At 49.8% G+C, this 23,776-nt stretch overlaps 1 protein-coding gene and 1 long non-coding RNA gene across 2 annotated transcripts; one reads left to right on the top strand and one right to left on the bottom strand.

Moving 5' to 3' along the window:
* Positions 1-1,660: 1,660 nt before the first annotated feature.
* On the bottom strand, positions 1,661-6,448 carry LOC142084694 (uncharacterized). Its single transcript, XR_012674423.1, has 3 exons — positions 4,809-6,448; positions 3,632-3,917; positions 1,661-1,968 (listed from the first exon to the last, which is right to left on the bottom strand). It is a non-coding gene; the product is annotated as an uncharacterized LOC142084694 (long non-coding RNA).
* On the top strand, positions 2,994-20,435 carry IL12RB2 (interleukin 12 receptor subunit beta 2). The gene is made up of 15 exons (XM_075155556.1): positions 2,994-3,054; positions 3,860-4,186; positions 4,871-4,985; positions 6,619-6,794; positions 6,996-7,135; positions 7,821-7,965; positions 10,538-10,617; positions 13,710-13,926; positions 15,022-15,222; positions 16,232-16,333; positions 16,413-16,568; positions 17,448-17,585; positions 18,830-18,917; positions 19,542-19,641; positions 19,932-20,435. The coding sequence occupies exons 1-15, from the start codon at positions 2,997-2,999 to the stop codon at positions 20,433-20,435; spliced, it is 2,547 nt and encodes an 848-aa protein (XP_075011657.1). The 5' UTR covers positions 2,994-2,996.
* Positions 20,436-23,776: the final 3,341 nt, after the last annotated feature.

Genomic DNA, 23,776 nt, shown 5'->3' with positions numbered 1-23,776 from the left:
GCGCTGGCCACCTTGGGATGCTTGCTGCCTCGGGATGCTCCCTGCCCCGGGATGCTGCCTGTCCCGGGATGCTGCCAGCCTCGGGATGCTGCCTGTCCCGGGATGCTGCCAGCCTCGGGATGCTGCCTGCCCCGGGATGCTGCCTGCCCCGGGATGCTGCCTGCCTCAGAATGCTTGCTGCGCTGGCCACCTTGGGATGCTTGCTGCCTCGGGATGCTGCCTGTCCCGGGATGCTGCCAGCCTCGGGATGCTCCCTGCCTCAGAATGCTTGCTGCCCCGGGATGCTGCCTGCCCCGGGATGCTGCCCGCCCTGGGATGCTTGCTGCCTCGGGATGCTGCCAGCCTCGGGATGCTCGCTGCCTCGGGATGCTCGCTGCAGCCTGGGACAGACCTTCCTAAGGGAGCACAGCGCTGAAGAGCCGTCCTCTAGAAATAACACCGTCCTTTTCCTTCATACGGTGAGGTCTTATCAAATACCTCGCGCTCGGTAGCGGGAGGCACCAAGGCTGTGGAGCCCCAGCCCGGGAGCGCGGGGTGCTGCCGTCCTCGCTGGGCCTGCGGCAGCCAGGGCAGCCAGAGTGGCACCCACGAGCCTGCCGACGGTGGGAAGTTTCCCTAAAAATCCAGCTAGTGGTATTAGCGATATGTAAGCAAGAGCGCAGTTTGGGTACAAATAGTGGTATTTTTCTGGGTGAAATGTAACAGCGGGAAATGTTCCTCTTTCCACTGGCGTCGGTCAGTTTTTCCTGCGGGTTCCGTGTCAGACCCTTAGAACAGATACTTGCTTTGTGCGGAGCTTTTTTAGAGAGAAGTGGGAACAAGGGCATTAAAAGTTGGTTAAATGCAAACTACCCAGCTTTTGTGCTTTCCAGATGATTTCATTTAAGAGCTTGAGGTGACTGCTGTAAACAGCCGATGCCATTGTGGCAAATCCATAGGTAAACAAAATGTACGGTCTGTAGCTCTTGTGTTTTCAACTGAGATTTCATAGAGATAAGTATGCACAAACATGCACGATCTCCTACTCTGTGAACACCTTATGTATTTCCTCTGCCTTGCACTTAGCAGGACAATGTCCTTTATATTTTCTTTAACCTATGCCCAGCAATACTATTTTCCCTCATTGATGCAAAATCTGGAGATTTTTTCTGCTTAAAAAAAAGTTTTCCATAGATTTTTGCTCTAAGCTGAAGGTTATTTCTCATTATTCTCTCCTATTTTGCTCTGACCACAGTTGATACGCGCTGCTGCACTCATACGATGCTGCATAAACTGTCTAGCACTTACCTAAGTAAACCACTGATTAAAACTATTTGAAGCGAGACTATTTTTGACTCTTGACTCAAGTATTTTGGGTACAGTTTTGCTGTCAGTAAGCAAGCTGTCTGAAGGATGTTTACACAGTCACTGGGCAATTTCAGTTTATTGGAAGGCAGAGCATTTACTTGAAGAACCTTGGCGCTATGATTGCTCATCCTTGCAGTTGCTAATCACCTACGGAAGGCACTGCATGAAGTGTCTTTGTGCAAAGCTGAGGCACTGCAGCAAGGCTTCACATTTCAGTCAGAAGAACATTTGGATTTAAATAAAACAAAGCGTTAATATGCATTTTGACAAATCTTATGCATTTCACATTCACCTCGGATATCGGTTCATTTTAAAAACATGGAATGGATCCCATCTCGTTATATAAAAACAACCTGAAATAACTTTTTTTGTTGTTTTTATGTTAATATACATGTAGCAAAGACTATATCGTGCAACGCACCCCCATGGAAGTGCCCCTCCATCCAAGATGGCATGAAAAGCAGTCAGGATTTAAAATTTCACTTTACCGTAGTTTGTTTCCGATATGGCAACAAGTTGTTAAAATAGCTGCATCTCTGTGACAGGTCGGGAGTTACAGAAAGTGCTTGTTGGTGTGTTCACTTCTGAAGTATCTAATATATTCTCACTGATCCTGTAGTTCTGCAGGGGAAGGGTAAAAAAGGAAATAATTGTTAATGCTGGTTGCAAAACGCATGGGAAAATACTGAGCCTAGTTCAGGCTGACCTCGAATAATTTGTGTAAATGTTTGTATTCATAACTTCCAGTACTGGAGAGTGGGTTTTATCTAGTAAATATAGGTTTGCATCTGAACACAATTTTTGAGCAATGCTGTGGAGTTTAAAACACTTCAAAGCTGTTTTGTTTGGTTGTGTCGTTAACAGTGTGCTTACTGCCTGTGCCTGCAGCTTAGTCTGGTAGGGTAGAGTTAAATAGCCCTAAATAAGCTGTGTGGGATGGCTTTCCTCCTGGAAAGCAGTCTAAAGACGTTGTAAGATTGCTAGTTCCCAAGGTCTTAGCCAAAATTTTATGAGTTATACTCAGGTCTGGGAATCTCGAGACTGTGTTAGTCATCCGGGATGAGATCACTTCACTTGGGTTTGGGGTCCTCTGGGCACGGTCTGGGCACAGACCTGCTGGAGAGCCCACGGGGGTCCTCACCGGGTACATAAATGGGGCTCCATCCAAAAGAGGGGGCAGGATTTCGGGTGGGCGTGGGCTGTGCCGGAGCATTGCATGCAAACCATACCTTGGGGAGAAACAGCATGAGGGGTACGGACGGTTTGTTCTTGTCCTCCTTCACAATAAGAGTTTTGGTTCTGGGCTCGCAGGGGGTCTTTGGGGGGAAGGGAGCAAATATTTCTTTTTCTAAAGCACAGAGTTGTCTGGTTTTAAAGCACAGAGTTTTAAAGTACCCCTAATTCTGCCATTCCCCTAGCTCTTGTGCCTCTCGCTAGGAAGAGCCATCTAAAAATCAGCGGCTGCTTATGACGGGGTCTCCAGACTCACAACTTAGCTGTATTAGCAGAGAATGTTAATTAGAAAGGTCTCATGAAATAAGGATTCTGGATTTTCTGAAGTCGTAAAATAGTAAAATACAAATATCTGTAAATGATTTTCCCACATTTAGGAACTGGTAAAAGGAATTCATTTCTCTATAGGGAGCAAAATGCTATTTGCATGGATTGTGCCCGCAGCAATTTGGTTGTTCCTGCACTTCACAGCAGGTAAGGTGTTTTTTTTCCCCCCTACATAGCAATTATCACTTAAAAGAAGCACTCAGACTCATTAAGGGTTTTTTTCAGCTTCTGTGTGGCGTACTAGTAAACACCTTTCTTATTAGAGAGAGTAAAAATTGATGCTTGATTAGGTTTATACTGTAATTTCCTTAGGAACTCCTTGATCTGCTGCTACGGCTGAGTGTCCTCCCGCTCGCTACGGCAATGACCTTGATGGTCTGGGCAGGCTGTGGGCAGCCGCGCCTGGTCTGGCAGGGCTCCGCACGCTGGCTGCGCGGCTGGGAGCGACCGCGGGCAGGGGAACGGCCTCGGCTCTCAGCAAAAGAGGCAAATATAGAATCATATACGCTCAGGCATTGGCATGCATAATTGGCGCTGCAAGCCTGTTCCGTTTGCGTGTGCAGTGTATAGCAAGTAGTTGCTAATAAGTTATGCAGGGAGGTTATTTGGTTTAGTTCAAGGCAGAGCTGTTGGGTACGTGAGAACACATCTCTGCAGTTAGCTGCCACAAAGACTTTCAGAACTCACAAGTAAAGAGAAAGGGTGCTCCCGCATTTTCCCTTACCTCCCGCTGCTGCTCGGCTCGTTTGCCCCCAGCACAAGTGTCCCGGACTCTGCCAGCAAATTAATCAGATCGGTGAAGACTGGGCACAGCAATATCCCGCGAGTTGCCATGCAGAGGCAGGAATTCTTGCCTTATAAATCTGGGGAGATTCTCTTCCTCGAGCGCAGCGTGTTGTACAAGATAAGCGACGTATTCGTGTTAAAGGTTCGTTTTCCCATTCTGTTGCAGAAGCCTGCAGTAGAGGGAACGTGACTGCCAGCAACCCTCCCCGCGGCACTGCAGAAACCTGTGACAAAGGGAATATGACTGCTAACACAGCCTCTCATGTCCAGCCTGGAACCAGTATCACCCTCTCATGCCAGCTGAAACCCCTGCAACATGCTGAGCAATGCAGGATAGCTATTTTCTTTAACAGCTCTGAACTAATTAGCAATTACGGCAGTTCAGTAAGCACTAAGTTTCTAGTCCATACATATGGCAAACACGTCTTTACGTGCAAAATAGTTTGCGAATACAAGAAAAAACTCATTTGTGGAATCGATATAGCATCTGGAGGTAAGGAGAATTTAATTATTCCTTGTTCTTAAACGTTTCCTGTGGTACCTCTGAGACGTGTGTTAGAAACGAGCAGCGGGTGCCCTTTTTCCAGAAAAGGTGCTGTACTTTATTGGCTCTTTGTATTTACAATATTTCTGGTTGGAACTGTGCGACTCTCTGTTTTTGATAAATGGAGAGATGATAAATAAAACTGCCTGCTCAGAGCAAATATCGTACTCCCTCCTCTTCTACCCCTGACACCCACCAGTCTCTCCAGAACACAGGGCATTTGCAAGAAAAATTCTAAAGGAAACTTTAGATTTTCTTCTAGCCTGATGAGCTGCTGCTGCTGCAGCAGTTGTCTGCTGTATCAGTGCTGGTTTTTTAAAAAAAAAAGAAAAAAAAGAATAATGGTTGATTTCTTTAAGCAAAGCTTTTGGTGCCCAGTCCGGAGAGCTGTTAAGCACTTGTGTTCATCTGGTACCCTTGGAAAGTCACTGGGGTTTCGCTCAAGTGTCAGAGTCTCAGCAGGCTGCAGAGATCACAGACGCAGCTGTTTTCACACGTAACAATTATTAGCCCGCATATTTTGTCTATAAATTCTTTAAAAACCCCAAAACAATCAAAAAACCAAACCTACCATTTCTTAAAATGTCTCCAATCATCGTCTTTAAGGAAGACTGACAAGATTATCTGTTTAAGATCCTCCAGATGAGCCAAGAAATGTGTCGTGTATCCAGCGTGGGACAGACGGCCATCCCACCTGCACCTGGGAGAAAGGAAGGCTCACGTACATCAACACTACATACGTAATACGGTAAGTAACGCAGGGATGGAGGTTCTTTCATATAATGGTATCTCAGAGCTTTTTTTTCCACACCGTTTAGTGAAGATTTACCCTTATCAAAGCACACGAAAGACTTGGCTTATGAATAAGTCAACCCAAGGCTGCCGTGATCACAGAAGCCACCTGGAGCAGTTAAAGCCCCTTTTCAGTTCACAGCAGCAGTTTGGCTCCTTCTGCGTTCAGCAGGTAAAGAGGGTGTGCCAAGACATGGCTCCCTTTTGGAAAGGGAAGGTTAGGAGTGGAAGTGGTCTGAAAACGGCTGCTCGAACCTGCTGCTTTCCCATGGTGGGTCTCCTCTATTTAGTGATCCTGTGGTTAGCAGTGCCTGCACCAGCAATCCTGCAAATGGAGCTGCTCACTCTGTCCTGGAGTTTAGCTAAAGAGATGGAGAGGGACTTTGCTTGGAAATGTGTTATTTTTGCTTCCCGTTTTAGACCCAACCTGTATTTTTGCTCTCTCTGGTTTTGCTGAGCCTGCCCTGAGAAAGCTTGTGGAGACTTCTGCAGCAAACTGTGGGGAAGGAGCAAAGGCTCCCTAGAGCCCATCAAGGCCCGTTAGGAGACCTGACCAAGCACAGGAGGAACCTTATTAAAAACCTCTATTCAAGCAAACATCTGGGTAGAACAAATTAATTTTGCCCTTTGCAAACTGCTGGGTAGGTTGAACTACTCCCCATTTATTTCCAAGGTGCTGCATGTTGACCATCTCCGTGCCCTGCAAGGCTCACTCTTCTTCACCACCTTCTTCTTCTTCACCTGCTGCTTCTTCTTCACCTGCTTCTTCTTCTTCACCTGCTTCTGTTGGCCAAGGCAGCAGCAACTTTCTTAGCAGCTTGTAGAAACCTGTCACTGCTGTCTAAGCAGAAGGAGAACATACGGGTAACGTGCAGAAGGGTAGGGAAGTGTGGATAACCAGTCCTGCAAGTGTTGTAACGGTCCACAGAGGTATAGCAGTGCTTGCTAGTAAGTTATTAAGTATATTACAAATTATGAAAGGTCGGCCTGAAGCAACATGATATAAACATCTCTGATTCAGGTGGAAGAAAATACACAGAGAAGCTAAATGATTTACTCAAGGCAATGGGTTGAACGACAGATTGAGAATTAAAGGTTGTGTTTGAATTCATGCGGTCTGACCATTAAACTGCAGATAAATTACATTTTTAATCACTAACTTACGTAAAAAACCAAAATCCATCATCCCCCAAATTCTGTGTGCCAACACCTATGCTCATTCATAGAGAAATATTAGGTAATCAATATTAGGTAACCGTTCTATTATTAAAAAGAACCTACTCACATCCTTGCAGCTCAGTGGAAATCCAGTATTTCCTTTGCCTGCGATTAACCCCAAAAAGCAGTCTAACACCTTTGCCACCGATCGAGCTAGCGGGGGCTTTACCATACCCGCTGTCTTCAAGCGGGCAGACCTCTCAAGGGCCAACCTGGCCGTCAGTGCAGTGGTCCTCCCCGGAGCGCTGACCTGCAGGGAAGCCGCAGCCTCAAGGGACCGTACGGGGACGTGAGCCGTGCCCCGAGCACCCAGGGTTTAGCTTTCTTGCTGTACAGAAGAGTGTTAAGCAAGCATTTTCCTTCTGTTCCAGGCTGTCAAATGGGACGGATGTCTTATGTGTTTCAGAAGAAAGTCTGAATAAGAAGTTTGGCTCGCTGGCTCTGAGCAAGTTGAATTTTGACTCTACTTACACCGTTGTGGTTGCCGCCTCCAATGAGCTAGGAAGTGCTTTTTCACAGCCGCTCGTGTTCACGCTAATAGACATCGGTAAATGCATTACTTACTGCCTTTCAGTTAGTCCCAGCCCTTTCAAAAGACGTGAAAACACTTTGAGCGCTTTCTCGTTTAACCCTCTGAGAAAAAGCATCCATCCAGCCTAACCCAGTAATTCTGTTTTCCATGTACCCCCCGTCCCGAGCTGTGCTGCCTATCTGAGCGCTGTTTGCTTGTTTCTCTTCTTGCTGCTAGTGAAACCACATCCTCCCAACTTTTCAGTGGAATTTGAAAATTCTTCTGCAACCAGCTGCACCTTTTCTTGGCACGATGAAGCAGCAGCGCAGCACTGCAGGCTGAGATACCGGCCGCTCAGCAGGCACACCTGGAGCACGGTAATCCTCTTCTGGAGAGTGAAGGAAATTACGATTCTTGGAGGTTGCTTTAATGTTGTTATTTCTCACTGGAATCAGTTTGTCCGGATTTGCCTCCCTCTGTTCTCTAACATCATATTTAAGAAAAGCTACTGCCTACTGGTCAAAAATTATCATTGATCTAAAACTGAAGGAAGGTAAAACACTGATCCTGTAAAAAACTGTGTGCATGAATAGTTCCCCGTACCTCAAGTGTCTGTATGATGCGCTGAAGAATCAGAGCTTATGTTTGACCCGCCATTTATTGGAATATGGTCATATCTGCTCATTGTAGCTCACAGCTACAGGCGTGCAATTTCCAAACGTTTGTGCCTTCCCTAATGCTGATTGGAAATCTCTGCTTTTATTTTAAGTGGTAAAATAAATGTATTGCTTGAAGTTGAGTAAAACACGTGAACAGAAAATTTGTTACCTTCACATAATTACGTGAGGGATTTTTCTGATGAAGAACTGCAAGCCTGATGATTCATTGCACCCTTCTTGGAGTTGTTAAAGTTGCCTCAGATCAGGGTTTTCCCTATTGTTTTTTAAAGACTTGTTTTGGCTGGCTGGGCTTCCTTTGGGCATTAATAATTCAGCTCGTCACTGCCTTCAACCTTTATTTCCTCCCGAGTTTAACATTATGCGTCCTTTATCTTCATTAAAGGTTGAAAGCTTAAACAGGGAGAAGTGCAGTCTTTACGGTCTGGAGCCTCATACAGCCTACGAATTTCAGGTCAGCTGTAAAATTCACCCTGAGCGAGGACTGTGGAGCAACTGGCGGGCGTACCAAACCCGGACTCCAGAAGCAGGTAACAGGGGATGGCTCCTCCTGCGCTAAGCCTGTGTCTAACCTCTGCGTACAAGCGGAGACCTCAGCTAATGAAGTCAAAACGCTGCTGGGTTTTTGCTGGTTGCTTTGCAGAGCCTCTGTAGATCCAGACACAGAGCCAACAGGGAAATAACTTCTGTACAGAATTGCTTTTTTGATGAACAAAAAATGAAGCTGTTGGAGTTTCTTGCAAAACAGGTATTTCAAGAGTTCACTCGGAAGGTCTGAAGGATATTTTCCTTTGACACTGTTGAAGGCTGGAGGAATTTTCTCCGCGTTGCCCGGAGCCATCGTGGCACATCTGGAAAAGGCAGAGACAGTTGTGCAGCTTAGCTGGGGAAAGAAAAATATTCTGTACTGGTTCATATCTCAGCACTTCACTGAATTCCTGCAACAAGCCCGTACTCAGGTCAGGCTGACTGCTACGTCCCCCTCCGGTGCTGATGAACCACAGCTTGGGTGACACGCTCTGGGTCCTTGCGTTCACCCAACAATTTGCTGAGAAGTTGGGTGAATTGGCCAGGAAACTGCCTGCACTCTCTCAGTTCTGCTGATGCTGGCAGGTTTTAACAGAGCAGTTTAAATTTTGCCAAGTCATCTTCTCCCAAGTAGAGAAGTTCTTTCAGTTGGCGGCCTCCTCCACCACGCCGTGGAGTCGCTGGAGACCTGGGCAGCTTCAGCAGAGCAGAACCTGGGCAGGCGTTCGGGAGAGAGAGAGATCCCGCCAGGAATCAGCTGAGCAAAGAACGTTTCTGCTCCAGAGGACGGCACAGCAGACTCCAGGGACACACAGCACCGACCTGAGGGCAACCCTACTAATTTCTGCCAACTCGAACATTGGCTGCCTTGGGCTGGCCGCGGGCTCACGTACCTGCTGCCTGCCTTCACCCTGACCTGCACGAACTCACATGCTGCAAAACTTTCAGTTCTTACGGGAGAAGGAACCTTCTCAGAAGTTTGCGTTTCAACAAAGACGTGTCGGCTGCTTTGGCATCCCCTCCTTTCATCTCCTACTTGGCTTTCATTGCTCTTTTTTGTGAATTACTATAAACTCTTCAGGCTAGCGCCATTATTACTCACGCTATTTACCACTACTGACAGCATCAGTTTCTGTAAGAAGCATTGATTGATGCAGAAGGTGTGAACTTTTCCTTCCCTCCCCCAGCTTCCTCTCACCAGTTTTCTCAACCTTCTCGATGCACCCTGGCTTGCTACGGCATTTGTGGTCATCGCTCTGCTACCCAGCCGATGCCATGAAACGAGAATCTTTTCAGCATTTTCTGTCCTCAGACTAGGTGACAGCAAGGGGAGGTTCCAGGCGAGCAGCTCTGGGTAGACCATGGCTGCCCTTCTTTGAAGGAGCTGAAGTTCTACACGTGACTTTAGCCTTTTGCAAAGGCAGGAGTATACCTTTTCAACAAGCTAAGTTTTTTCCTCTTCCTCTGACCAGCCACAAAACTTGCTTTACGCAAGCACTGCTCATAAGTGAGGTTTTTTTTCCCCCCAGCTGATTTATGTGGTTCACAAGTGAAATGAACTTTAAAATCTGGGCTGGAGCCCGACAGATGCAATCCCATATTTTATTTTTTCCTTCTTTGAGCTTGCCCCTTCCTCCCTCGCTCACAGCGAGCGTGCTCTGGTTTTATGTCGTCTGTCGGTCCTTCTTGTTGTTTCTATTCCAGTCGCTCTTTGCAGTTAATACAGGACAAACAGCTCTTAACATTGCTGGCACTGAGGATTTTTTCTGTCTTTGAATTTAGCAAATAGCAGGAGCCCCATTCTAGCTGGGATTGTCCACCAGCTGCCTGCTGCTTAGGCTGTTAGGAGCAGTTATTATTTGAATTTGATGGGTTTCTTTTGGTGAGGGACCGCGAGGAACCAAACTGTGTTATCTTTGGTCACATTGGCTTTCTTTATGTGTCTTTATCTGGTTCTGAACTGTCAGAGCACATTGTTCACCAGTTTCTGCAGCCAGAAGTTTGCTTTAGTGTTATTTTGGAAGGTTTATTCAAAACATCAAGGGTTTCCAGTCACTCTGTGACTATAAGGGGAATCGTCCTACCCAGCTAGCTGTTAAAGACGTTTATGGCCGAGAACCAGACTGTGAAATCCTGCAGATCCTACAAACCCTATCACCTGAAGCTGCCCGTTGTTTTAGGGTTGAAGTAGCCAACCCCAAGGACCTTAACTAGCCTCAACTTTTATGCAAAGATGAGAGCTAATACTGTCACTTTGATGCATGGGCTTCCTTGGGAGCCATCCTGATTGCCGAGCGCAGGACAAAGTCACCAGCAGACTCTCTTTCCCAATCCTCTCTTGGGATTACGGCTTGTTCTCTTCATGAGTACCAGCATGTGGGCAGTCATCAACGCAGCTGAATTCCAGCTGCAACAGCAAATACAGGCTATTACATATTGCTTCATTTCAGGGACGTTTTAAATCTGAAATTTTAATTGTCTCAGGATTTTTACCTCCTTCGCCTACCCAATGTCGTCTTTGTTTCCTTCAAAATACAGCCAGTAATGCTGCTCTCCTTTTCCTTCCCACCCCAGTGCCGACCGGGCTCCTGGACATCTGGTACCGGCAGCAGGACGTGGACTCTCAACGGCAGAACATCTCTCTTTTTTGGAAGGTAAGTTAAGCGGAGCCTGGGCAGATGGGGGGGAACTCTGGTTTATGTGTTCGCAGGAAAGGACTGAACCCAGGGAGAGCGCAGGGCTTTTACCAGGGCCAGGGCCAGGGCCAGGGACCAGCTCTGCTACCCAAGGCTTGCTTCCCCCAGGAGATTCAGCAACTCTTTTCCACCTACAATTTCCCTTCTACAGTTCCCCAAACTTTCTGTCGTGCTGGAAGTATAACTCGTTCCCAGCACATCACATCAGTGAAGAGAAGTGGAGGTACCGCAGCTCAGTGACCACCTTTCACAGATACACGTTCCCTCCCCCTTTCCACAAGGGGACCTATGTCCCTGATGACGTGTCTAAGGGGACAGATAACAACCTTACAGACTTCCTAATTTGTTTTCTAATAAGTTTCTCCCTCTCTTCGTCCTCTGCCTCGTCGTTCTTTGCCGTGGTTGCCACATGTGGTCAGGCAGGAGTTCTGGGAGGCCAGGAGGACACCATGCCCCACGTTCTCCATGTGCACACACCTTGTGCGTCCGCTTTTGGATATGAGCTTCCTTCAGAGGTGTTCCTGCCCTGCATGAAGAACAGAGCAATGAAGAATGGGGGAGGCAGAAGAGGCAATTTATTGTTATAGCCCCTTAAGGTGACCAAACTCTAAAATATGTAAGAGCTGGATGTAGTTTGGGCAACCGGAAGGGTCCCATCCATGTCGCTGCTGTGTGGCAGGACGGTCGGTCGAGGCTCTTGTCATGCAGCAGCAGCAGGAAGAAATTGGTTTTCTCTACATGTGTGAAGCAGGTGATGGGCAAACCACGTGCAAAAGGGTTTGTTAATAATAGAGCTGCAGATCTGAAGTTGGACAAACTCGGAGTCAAAAAAAGTCGGTTGTTTGGGTCTGTGAGCTGGGGCCTGAGACCCTGCAAGGGAAAATTCAAAAAGAATTCAGATTAAAACCCAGCTGTAAGGTAAAAATTCCACGTTACCGTACGTGACCATCCAGCTCAGGGGAAAAGGCTTACGCCAGGTCTGCGATACCGACGTTCCCCGTGAAACCAAGCCCTGTCACCGGGGCTGGGTGCTGAGCTTCTCCAGTATTACCTGCCCAATACTTAAAGCCAGCTCCAAGAGGAATTTTTGGATTGTGAGGCGTTTTGCTATGGTTTTATTTCAAAGCCAGTAAGATTATTTTTTTTTAAAGCATAAATTATCTTTGACTTCCAGTTTGCAATCTCTAGATAACCTTCCAGTCTTGACCTTCTCCCCACACCAAGCAGCACCATGCTGTAAGTGAAAGCAGAAAATCTCATGTGATTATGTGACTCCAGCCGTTGTGGCTTTAAGACATTTCCCTTAAAGACCTTTACCTTGCAATAGCGAGCTGGCGATGCTTTCTGTGTCGAAGCAGACTTCCTGCGGCATCATTCATAAAATGGGTGCAATACCTTGCTTTTATAGTTTTCACGACAGCTACAAAGCAAAAGACTCAGACTCAGTACAACGTACTACCGTTATATGTCTCCACATTTGCACGCTAATGCCAAAGAAAGGATCCCCAACTTCATTTCAGCAGGCTTTCAGAGTGGTTTCAGCACCGCATTTGTCCCGAGCCACTGCCAAAGTGATTGTAAAACTGCAAACATTTTCCTATTTTTAAAAGTGTTTTTTTCCCCTCTATCCTTTTTTTTTTTGTTGTGTTATGACAAAAAAACAGCCAAACAAGTGAGCTGGCTGGGTGGGAACTGCAGGAAACTCAGAAACCGATAGTACAGCTGCAGGCACCCGGGGTGGAAAAACCAGCGCGAGGTGTTACACGGGGCAGCACCGACTGGCTTTGCAGAGGTGTGTGTTCTAAGTGGCTGAATTTAAATAATTCTTTAGCATGGCTTTAAGTAAAAATCGGGATTTTCCCCAAATCAAAAATGGCTCATTTTTACAAATCCAGCTGTGCAGTTAATACGCCTTTTCCCCCTTGTGAAAAGCGTGGCTTGAATTCAGACCCAAGGCAGGAGGGGGCTGCGTGTTTCCCCGGCCCCAGCTGTACTGCTGGAAAATCAACAGCAGCAAGAGAGCTTCACTAAACTGGAATTAAACAGGAAAAATAAATAAGAAATAAAAAAAAGATATGCAACCTTAAGAGAGACTCTCAGGGAAATGCATGCTCTCGGCCCTACCATTGGGGAATTAACTCATTTCATGTGGCTGGATGCCCCGGATTCCCAAGAGCAGGGCGGTGACGGAGCTGGGATAAGGCTTGGGAATGGAGAGCATGGGTCATGGGGCTGGGCAGCAGCAAAAGCAAGGGAAAAACCAGAATAGGCTGTTACATGGTACAGTTTTACACAAATGCGCAAAATCATGGTGGAGAAGGGAAATTCTGCAGCAAGGACACTAGCTTTCTTTGGAAAAAACCACTGTTTTAGGCAAGAGAAGTGTGCGTTCGCTTATGAACAGGTATTCTTAGGTTGGTACTGATGGGGAAACTATGCTGCCTTTAAAATGCATTAGCTGTACTTCAGGCCAACAGATCTTAAGTTAAATTAAAAAAAAAAAGTATTCCAGAAGAAAGCAGTCTCAACAAGTGAGCGAGCAATCTCTGTAGCGCTGCTTGTTTCCTCCAGCTTTTAGAGGAAAAGAAAGTAAAAACTGATAATCGGTTACCAAAGAACATTAACAGGTACGTGCTGTAGTCAAGTAACGCTGTCGCTGTAAATAACCTCTTTACTATTAGAGCAGAAAAGGAAGAGAAAAAAACCTACCTTGAAGTGACAGTTCCTCACTTAAGCGGGGCAGCTTGAGCATCGGGCTAGGGAGATGCGCCGAAGCCATCCCGGGAATCCCAGCGCCGGGGGGGACAAACCACAGGGCTTGCTAAAGCCTCGCTCAGGAGGGCTTGTAGGTGTGACACAGAGATCCCTTTCGTGGTCGTAGGTTCGTTTAAAAGCAGCTGAAATATTTGGCTCACAAATGGTCAACCACACCTTCCTCCACGAGCAGGTCTGAAACCTTCCCGGGCACCCCGGTTTGGTACCGTCAGCTTTCTGCAGCCTTTGCTTATCATCATCATCATCAGAGAGTAACAAACGCGCTTTCCTCGCAGGCTTTGAGCGAGTCGGAGGCGAGAGGGAGAATCCTGCGGTACGCAGTGACCTTCGAAGCCCTGGCCCAGCGGAGCCCCGCGGCAGAAGCACACCTCACCACCCAAACCAGCCACGCCAGAGTCACGCCGAGGGGGCACTACAAGATAACGGTCACCGCCGAGAACTCAAGGGGCAGGTCCCCCCCTGCAACCGTCGTGACCGACCTGGGCATCCAGGGTAAGGGCTTCTGCTGGGTCTGGACCACGGGGAATACCACCAGTGCTCTGCCTCCTGCTACGCACCATGGAAGCGTTCAGGTCCCACCACCTCGTGCTCATCAAGGTCCATCTCAATGAATCTTCAGGGATCTGCAGATCCAGTTTTCAGCGTGGTCAGGGGTGCAGTTTCGTGACCCGTGAAGTTGCCCTGCATTGGTACTGCTGTAATTGCACCTCAACTCCTCCTGCCGATGCTGGCGTGAGCCACGCCGCCAGCCATCCAGGGACCTGACACAGCAGAAAATTAACCACGCCAAAAAAAAAAAAAAGGGTTGGGTTTTTTTTCACATGAGAGAGGTGGCGGGACTGAAGGGAAGGTGATGGTGAAGGGAAATCACACAAGCTTTACCTCCTGCGAAATTGCACGCTGCTGTACCCGCGCAGCAAAATTAAGCAGCGTTCCCTGAACGCCCCCAGCCCCGAGTTTCCTGTGCCGGCACCAGGCACGACGGAGCCTCGCGGTCTCGGGGGGTTTGTTCAAAGAGGCAGTTCTCTATTTGCACTTGTCCTGGTGTAACGTCAGTAAAACAGTGACAGAACCACCAAGTATTTCACCTTTTCCCAGTGCTGCATCGAACACCAGCGGGACGCTCGCCCTCCTCCGGAGGCAGATGCACAGCTCCTCAGCTCGCAGGCTGCATTGATTACATGAGCCCCTTCATTAGGCAGAGAGAGGATTGGTGCAGAAATATCACTGGTTGTTTGGAGGCAGTAAGACAAGAACTTGTATTTCTTAGGAAAACAGTGCGGAAAAGACGCTGGTTTTATACTACGGGTGAAAAATGGGCGACTTCCCCAACCTTTCCTCCCGCAGGAAAAAATAACCCGGCTCTAGCTGTGAAAGCAAGAGCTTTGGTCTAGTGGAGATGACATGTTTGTGGCTCTATCAGAGGAGCGGTTTAAAATTTCAATGGCAGTTTATTTTTATACGTTGCGTGGTGCCAGACAGGACGAGGCACAGTAAACACCATACATCAAACTCACCGAGTCCACCTGAGGTTAAGGCAAGTTTGTGCTGACGGTGTCCGTTTGCTTGTTCTTTCTCCCCTGCAAGACCTACCTCCTCCTCAGAAAGTCTCTGCCGCAGCCATGGGAAATAGCAGCATCCTCGTCAGCTGGAATCCGCCCGTCAGGTCGACTGCGTCCATCAGCGGATACGTGGTGGAGTGGGCAGACACCCAGAGGAACGCGCGCCCGGAGCCCCGTCCAGCCTGGGTAAAGCTTCCAGCGTCCAACCTGTCCGCAGTGATAGCAGGTAACGCCCGCGCGAGGTAGGATGTTACGGAGGTACCGTTCTATTCTGAAAGCTTTTTAAGGAACAAGTCAGATTCTAATTTTTGTAAGTTCAGCATAAGAAATGATGGCATTGAAAGCTTTTTGTATGGGATGGAAAAAAAAAGTAAATCCGTGGCTGCTCTGGGCTCAGTTCCAGTGTCACTCTCAGCTGAGATTTATATCTGATAAGTAAAACGTCTCTTAAAAAACCCCAGTCCTTCCAAAATGAAACAAGCCAGCTAGAGGTACAAAAGATCAAAGGCTTAAGAAAAGACTATTTCCTTTCTGCTAACTGTTGGTTACTAATCCCAACCAGTACGACGTGTCAGTGTTCTGCACATCGGATAGCTATGAAGTTACGACGGGGTGACAGCGAGCGTTACCCTCGTTGGTCTTTCCTCCCCTCTGTCCTGCTGCTGTGCCTCCGAGGTGTTTACATCCCCACTCCCGAATGAGCTGGAAAAAGCAGCGTATTCAGGCCACCGCTTTGTGCGCTGCTTTGGAAAGCAGAGGAGCGAGGCTGCCGACCTCCCGCGCCCCGCGGGAGCAGCCCGGAGGAGGATGCTCACAGCGGGGGGAAACTGGGCGCGAGACTCCCGTGGCTCCCCAGTCGCCTCACGCACAGCCAAACCGGCTCCTCACATCCCAGAGCGACGAGCCGGGTAACGGCTGTTCACCTCCTCCCTTTCCCCGGGGCCCAAACGCGGTCCCGGGCTTCCCTTGGAGGGTACGGGGCTGCCGGCAGCGGCTGCTCCATGAGGAAACACAGGATTTCGCCCCGCCGAGCGCCAGCGTCACTTGCTTTCTGCACAGCGAGGTTCTGCCAAGCTGAATAGCAGATCACAGAGGAGCATTTCTTTCCTTCTTTATGAAGGATGCGTTAATAACTCAGAAGATTCATCTCAGATTTAAGCAGCTAATGTAAATACTCTAGCCACGACTGGAAGGACTTTAACTAGTAACTCTCCACTTTTAATTTCTTTATTTAGAGCACATAAAAGATAACGTCTGCTATCAGATCAGCGTATTTGCACTCTATCGGGACAGAGCTGGACAAGTGGTATCAGTTCGGGGATACTCAAGAGCAAAAGGTAAGTCACAGTAATACTCTCCCGGGGATTTTTAAGCTAGCTTAAGTTCAGCTTTAAAAGTCAGTCTCATGTTTTGCAGCACCATCAGCCGGGCCCCAGGTGTATGCGACACCACGGGCAAACGGCGTCTTGGTTTCATGGGAAGAAATCCCTGCCCACCAGCAAATGGGCTGCATCACAGGGTACCACATATACCTGCAGAAGAAGGACAGGGAGGAAGCCCCAGAGGTCTACGGTAGGCATCTGGTGAAGACCAACGTGACGTGCATGTGCTGCGGGCGGAGGAGGGAGGGTGGGGGAGAGGGGTGCCTTCAGAGAGCTCCGTGCGGTCAGGGGGTCGCAGGTCTGCCGTGAGGGCTAGCAGCAAGCCTGAGGGTCGGCTCCCTCTGCTACCGCTGCCCATCGACAGGACCGCGTGGTCAGGGCTTCCAGCTTGGGGTTAGATCGTGCTAAGTTACTTTGAATGTGGAACTATCAGATTTCTCCCTGCTTTTTTTTCTTTTTTTTTTTTTTTTTTCTATCAGTTATCTTCTGAAAGCACAACACCGCAGGCCCTTGCAATTATTGGCAGGGTAAAATAACAGACTTGCTAAAAGCCCCGTCCAACAAACGCGTACTCTGCACCTGAGGCACTCGGACCCACTCGGCAGGCAGCACCCGCGGCCTTCCCACACCCCAGGCAGCACCCGCCGCCTTCCCACACCCCAGGCTTTTCTCCTCTCGCTCCCCCTGCGTAACTCCCAGGCTTCCACCCAAGAAATGCGCTTTTTTTTTTTTTTTTAAAAAACTTTATGCAGAAATTGCACGACTGTTTTTAATGGATGTTTCATAGTTCCACCATACAAACCTCACTTTAGATTGAAACATTAACTTACCAAGCAACAGCAGTCAAGGGGCAGGGTATGCATCCTGGGTGTCCCAGCTCTACAGTGGCACCGGTCACCCCCCGGTCTTTTATAGCCCTTCCAGGGATTCAGTAACATAGAAAAGGGAATTAATCAAAGTAACAAATACCTCTCCGTGCTCCAAGCACTGGAAACCCAGTTCATCGGAGTTCAACGCAGGAAACACGTGCGCTAGGCGCTTCATTTGCTTCTCCCCCTTTTCCTTCCAGCCATTTCCAACGCGACTGCCCGGCGCTCGCGGTTCATCCCCGACCTGCAGCCCGGTGAGCACTATGCCCTGTGGATGACGGCATCGACGGCTGCTGGAGAGGGGCCCTGGGGCGACAGCGAGCTCTTCTGCTTGGAAAGTATGAGTCTCTGCTGGGGCGGGGGGCCAGGAGAGGTCCTAGACCTCGGCCTCCTGTTTTCCACAGACCGGGAATGCTTTTCCCACTCCTCTAACCACTGAAGATCTCTAGTTTTAAAATGCAGCAGCTCTTCGTCTTCAAGCTCCCTGTTTTGTGCCAAGACACCAGTCATTTGGCAGTAGTTGCTGGCCAGCAGGATGGGTTATTGGGAGGGGGAAAGGAGGGTTTGGTCCCTTCGAGCTGCTGGCCCAGGTATCTGTGTGCATCAAGCTCCGGCACAGGTACCCATGCAGAAAGTCCTGCCCTCCACATCTCCCGTGGGTCGGTGGCTCTCTGGTCCTGTGGTCACCAAAGCAGCCGTGACCTCGGAGCCTTCCTGAGGAGCACAGCATCGTGTGCGCGGCCCCTGTTCCCGGGCGTCCCAGAGGATGCAGAAGCAAGACCTTCTCCCAAAGACTTCTGACCGCAGCTAACGGCAGCCATCAGGGTTTCTGTCCTGCAAGACGGATGGTTTTGATCAGATGTGTGGCGAGCCCAGAACAGGACAAACGATCGCTAAACCCTGAGAAAGGAATTGATGAAACTTGTGCTTAAGTATTGCCAGAAAGTTCGTTTTGCTGTGTTTCCTCCCCAGCAACGTGCCACAACAACAACTTTAAGCTCCCGAGTCGCGTACGTTGGGGAATTCTTCCCCGCAGCTCCTCGGGAGGCAGGTTTCTCCCATGGACTGCGGGAGAAACCCAGGGAGGTCAGCGGGAGAGGAAATCAAAGCAATCCGGACACGTTAGAAGTTTTCCTGGTATAAAATCTGGATTTGCAAAAATTACATTTGAAGCAGTGCAAGCACAGTAAAGCCAAGGCAGTCCCTGAGAAACAGTTCACTCGCTGACAGTTTACGAAAGATGCAGCAAATTTTGTAAGGTCTTTCCCTCTTAACACCCCTCTGCTGCGTGCACCACCCCTACTTTATGTCCTCTGTCAATGCGTGGTTCAGTACTGGAAGGGAGATCAGCAATTGCGTGGTTTGGGTTGTGGACTGCGTACCTCCAGACGTTGGTAGGCATCTTTATGTTACAAAGCCAACAGTCCGTCCAGATTCCTGATTCTGAACCAAAAAATTGTCGGTATGTTTTATGAGTGCAAACACTGGTCAGGCCATGACTGTTGTCCAACTTGAACTAGTGTATGTAAATTTTTTATTTTTTGTTTTTAATAAGATGAATGATGGGTGTTCTGTATTTCAGGTGCTGGGGACTGGATGACTGTTGTGCTTACCTGCAGCTTCTTCATCCTCTCAGCCTGCATTTGTTCTGTGCCTCCGGCAAGAAAAGTGTGAGTGGATCCATCTGTTACGTTCCAATAAAACACAGAATTGTTATTAGAAGGGATGGTCACGTCCTTTCAGAGCACCTTGGGGAACAGCGAGGATTGTTCTGAATAAAGGTTTCAGAGTACACAAATGATAATAAGAACACCCATTGAGCTTAAAACATAGCCTTATTTCATACATATTGTGAATTTTTAACCTAGAGCCCAAGGTCTGCTTCCGCCAAAACAGAACTGAAGAGGTACAGTCCTTGGCAATTAACCCGGGCTGGGAGCGAAGTTAAACCCCGAGATTAAAAACTGTTTTCCTTTAGAGCAACACGCACGTGTCCCCAGCCGGATTTTCCAGGGCAAGCTCTGCCCGCAGGGCTGCTGTGAGCCCTCGCAGGCAAACATCTGGCAGGGGCTGGCAGGAGCAGGATGCCGGGCACTTGCCTCTGCTCGAGAGCTGCGTTCCCCCGCCAGCCAACACTGAGGTGCTCCCCACCCAGCCGGGGACTCCGCAGGTCCCTGCTAAGGTGGCTTCACGATTACACCGAGCTCTTCGGTAATCACATGCCCAAACACGTCCCAGGTCAGCGCCGCAGGTATCGGCATTCATGCTTTTAATTGCACCTATTCAATCTGCAGATTACACTCGCTCCTCTCTGCGCTTATGCCGCAGTGGCAGAGCAAAGCCATTCCAGACCCAGCTAACGCTACATGGGCCAAGAGCTACACGTCTATGAAGGTAAATTGTACTTTTTTTTTTCTTCTAATCCCACCACCTCCAGAAGAAAAAGCGATTGGAGCCGTGCAAGTCAGTGATCTCTTAATGCAGCAAATCCAGCAGTCTCTGATAGCGGATAAGCTCTGTTCTCGTATCGTAGGATGTATCGGGCAAGTTAAATGCAAGAGCAATGCAGAGATCCTTCATTTTTCGCCGTATCAGCTGCTGTGTGGAGGGATGCTTGCACTGCGGGGCTGGGAGGTGACAGGATATCGATCGCATCATTCATTATCACGCGTGCCCCTCCGCAGGCTGAGCTGAGCTTGCCCTCCAGCCTGTTCCTGCACAGCGCCGGCAGCTTCGAAGAGCCCGAAACAACAGAGGTAGAGGAAGCCCTGGTGAAGGCCGACCCCCTGGCCCTCCAGGACAAGCCCCTCTCCAGCAGCGCTGGCAGGAGGGGACACGCCGCCTGGCCGCTGGCGAGCAGCTTGGGGCACGAGGGGCCGGAGTACGAGCCCCTGCCCGGCACGGCAGACGGGGAGGTTTATGAGCAGCAGCTTCCCGACCTCTACCAGAGGATAGCGGTGGAGGTGGCGGAGCACACGCAGACCGCTTCCGAGTACATCACCAACCCTGTCACCGACAAAGCCGCCGCGTACCTACCCCCGCTTACAGACACCACTGGAGACCACCCCGAACTCGAGTGCAATCCGCTCTCCGTCTTCCCAACAACTTTTTTGACATCCGTACTTTCCTATGAAGGGAATCTTACTTTGGATACGGTGAAAATAAACTGCAGCTCTTTCACAAGGTAGGCGCTCAGGGTGAGGTAAGCCCGGCCTGATGTTTTGCACTTTACTAGAATATTTCAGCGTGTTTCAGCACAGCCAGTCCAGCAACTTGCACGTGACACCTTTAAGCGATTAAAAAACCCCAACTCACCAACCTTCCCGGCACTGCAAGTCACACCTTGCTGTACAATACAGCAGCTCCTCACCACCCAGCACGCTCGGTAGAATTAAAGACAGAAGATCAGGAATGCCAGGGCTGCTTTGGGAGAGGTTAATTAATTACTCGGATGCCTTCATGCAGCCTGGGTTGCCTCAGGCCCCTGTCCCACTGCTCGATCACCCGTGGCTCAGCCTGGCGCGGTCCAGCCCAGCCATCGGAGCTGTGCTAGCCGTCATTCCAACCATCGCTCGCCCAGGAAGAGCGAGGAGTTGTGCCAGGGTCAGAGCTCAGCATCCCGGCCCCAGCAGCACCACGGCTGCAGCCCTTGCTCCGCCGGCTGTGCACGGCAGGTTAGCCATGCAGACGGGGAGATCTGCACCCACTGGTGCTAAACTTAATGCCCACCAGCGGTATTCCTCGCTGCAGCCCCAGCACTGGCACTAAGTCGCATCGTCCCCAGTGACACTGGTGCTACAGCCCGCGTGGGGACCGAGGGACACGGCTGCAGCAGGGCTGGCAGCTCAGCCAGGGCCAGCCCGCCATCGTGGCTCAGCTCAGGAGAGGAGGAAACCTCACCAGAAATAAAAGCAACAGGCAGCGCGTGTAGGCAGTAAGTCAAATGGACCGGTGACAAGAATTTAAATCATTTATTGAAGTATTCTAATTACAGGTTTGAAGTATGTGTTACACATTTAATGACTTTGTTTACTGTATGTGTATATATATAAATAAAGTGTTGGAAACCTGAAATTTGTTTCCTGTTGTTTCTTCCGGTCAAGCTCAAGTGCTACGCTGCAGCTCCACGCAGAATAAAGTGTCTTTAAAAATAAAGCTGAAGCGTTGCTGCAACAGATGAGGTGGTCTAGGTCTGAACTTACCTGGAGCATCCTCCTCCCACCCAGGATCAGGTGGCCGCTCTCCCTCCGCAGCTGGCTACACAAGCTGTTGAACAGCAGCGTAAGCTGGTGATGAAACCCTGCTGCGATACCACCACCTCAGAGCACCTCCACGAACAGCTGTGATCCGACTCAGTGAGGAAAGAGACCTCAGCAGCCCTGCCAAGCTCTCCCTGCACAGCAGCGAGAGATGCCCCTGCATCGCAAGGCTGCTACCTCAAGGCCACGGCTTTCCCCACTGCTTTTCGCTTGAAGTGAAAAGCAAAACCACGCTGCCGGGTTAGGGAGATCTCCGTTGGCTTGTTCCCCCAGTTTTCATTCCAATGTGGCTACGTTACCTTCTACAGGAGGCCCATACGCTCCGGCGCTGCCAAGTTCAAAGGCACTGCAGGACAAGCCTGTGACTGTTAATAACCGGCAGACGCTGCCTCTGAGCCAGCGCCAGACCGGCTGGGGTTACTCGCGCTACTTGGTTTGCCGAGGTCTGTGCCTCCATCCGGACTGCGACACCACCTCTGCGGTGGGTGGGAGGCTATGACAATACTCGTGTGCACACGAGCTTTAAGGTTTCTCAGGAATGTGAAATTCAAGCCCTGGCACCAGCTCTCCTCGTGTTCAGCTTTCGGTGACTTCTCTCTGCACTCCCCTGCAACGCCCAGAGCGTTTCCCTTTGATCAGCACAAGCGATCACAAGCACCCTGGCTCTTCTCAAACCTTAGCTTTCCAGTCTTCGGCTTCTGTGTATTGAAAACAAAATAAAACTATCAGCGATTATTTACCTGTTGTTAGCCCACAGCCGTGTGTATTCCTAGGAAGCAGATGTGTCCTGGCGACGGCAGAGCAGCTCGGCCGCCTGAGCAGCCAGCAGCCCGCGGGATCCCACACGCCACTCGCTGCCAGCTCCCACCGGACACCCACAAACCCCCCAAAAGCTCCCTCACTGCCGGACCAAGACGTGTTCGGTAGCTGGAGCCTGCAATCAAAGCCGGGGCCGTGACAGCGTGCAGCACTCCTCCTGCAAGTCGCTTCTCGGGGATAAGGAACCGAGGAAGAGACTGAAGACGGCGACAGCTGCTGCCCAGGAAACCGCTTTCCCGAAGCAGAGGGAAAGGCGCTGCAGGGAAACGCTGCGAGCGGAGAGGAGCAGGAGGAGCAGCACTCCAGGTAACAGCTCTGGCGTGCTGCAGTCCGGCCATCTCGCGGGCTGCACCCGAGGGCTCCTCTGCAGCACAGAGACCACTTCTGAGATGCACGTTCTTGCTACGGCGCTCGCACGGCCCCCCTGCGCTGGGCGCACAGGACAGCCGCTCCGCCATCCCCGCACCTACCCCTCAGCTCACCTGCGGCAGGACGCTGCCCACGACCTCTCCCGGACGTGCCCAGGGATCCTTCTCGTATCACGGCTGCGGCAAAGCTTACTCTTCCTGCCAGGTAACTGCGCAGTCACTGGAGGACGAGAATACTTACCTTTACTGCCCAACTTGGCATGAGCTCACCACATTTACGGCAGAAATTTTGCACTGAAGAAAAACATCCCAGATGTGCCAGAAAACGCCCATGACACAGCCCCTCGCTCGAGGGCTGTACTCGTACTCGTTAAGACACAGCACGCAGTCTGCCTCGCCACGGTACCAACACAAGCGATGTACGCTCCCCCCTTCCACCCACAACTTCAATAGGGGTGTCAAAGCTGGCAGGATTTTTTGATCCCAATAAAACCATGCAAGGAGGTTTTTCAGCAGCTCTGCAATGCAGCCCTACTCACATAGTTCCCAGAAATCTAGTTTTGAGTTGTATTTTGGGATAGCATTTCAACCCTGGGACTTGTTCACATCCTCACTGCCGCCTCCAAACCGGCCCAGCACCTCCATGCTCAAGGTCACAGCTCAGACATGGACGTGCTCAGACAGGACAGCAGGGGAAGATGCACTTCCACATGGAAACAGCTTTTAACAGCAGTCCACAAGCCATCTGCAGCGGCCCCTTTTAGCGTCTTCATCCAAGTCTGACAAAGGTAAACAGTGGTCCACTGTTAAAAGGAACCGCTGCACGAAAAAGCACATAGTAGCAATGGCCATCCTGTCCCGACATGCTTCCCTCCTGCTCCGCATCGCCGCCCTGCAAGTGCCACGCGATCTCACCGAGCCAGACAGACCTTCAGGCGCTTTCTTAGGAGAAAGGACAGAAGCACGTCTTTTCCTTGTCCTCCATACAAGACAACGAAAATCCTGCAGTCTGTCAAGTACAAATCCCAAATACAACTGGGCATCCTGGGCAGGTGCTAATTCAAATTGCTAAACTGAAAGATT

This window comes from Calonectris borealis, chromosome 8, assembly GCF_964195595.1.
Source record: "Calonectris borealis chromosome 8, bCalBor7.hap1.2, whole genome shotgun sequence".
Classification (NCBI taxonomy): Eukaryota; Metazoa; Chordata; class Aves; order Procellariiformes; family Procellariidae; genus Calonectris; species Calonectris borealis.
This window is presented reverse-complemented; position numbering and strand designations above follow the sequence as displayed.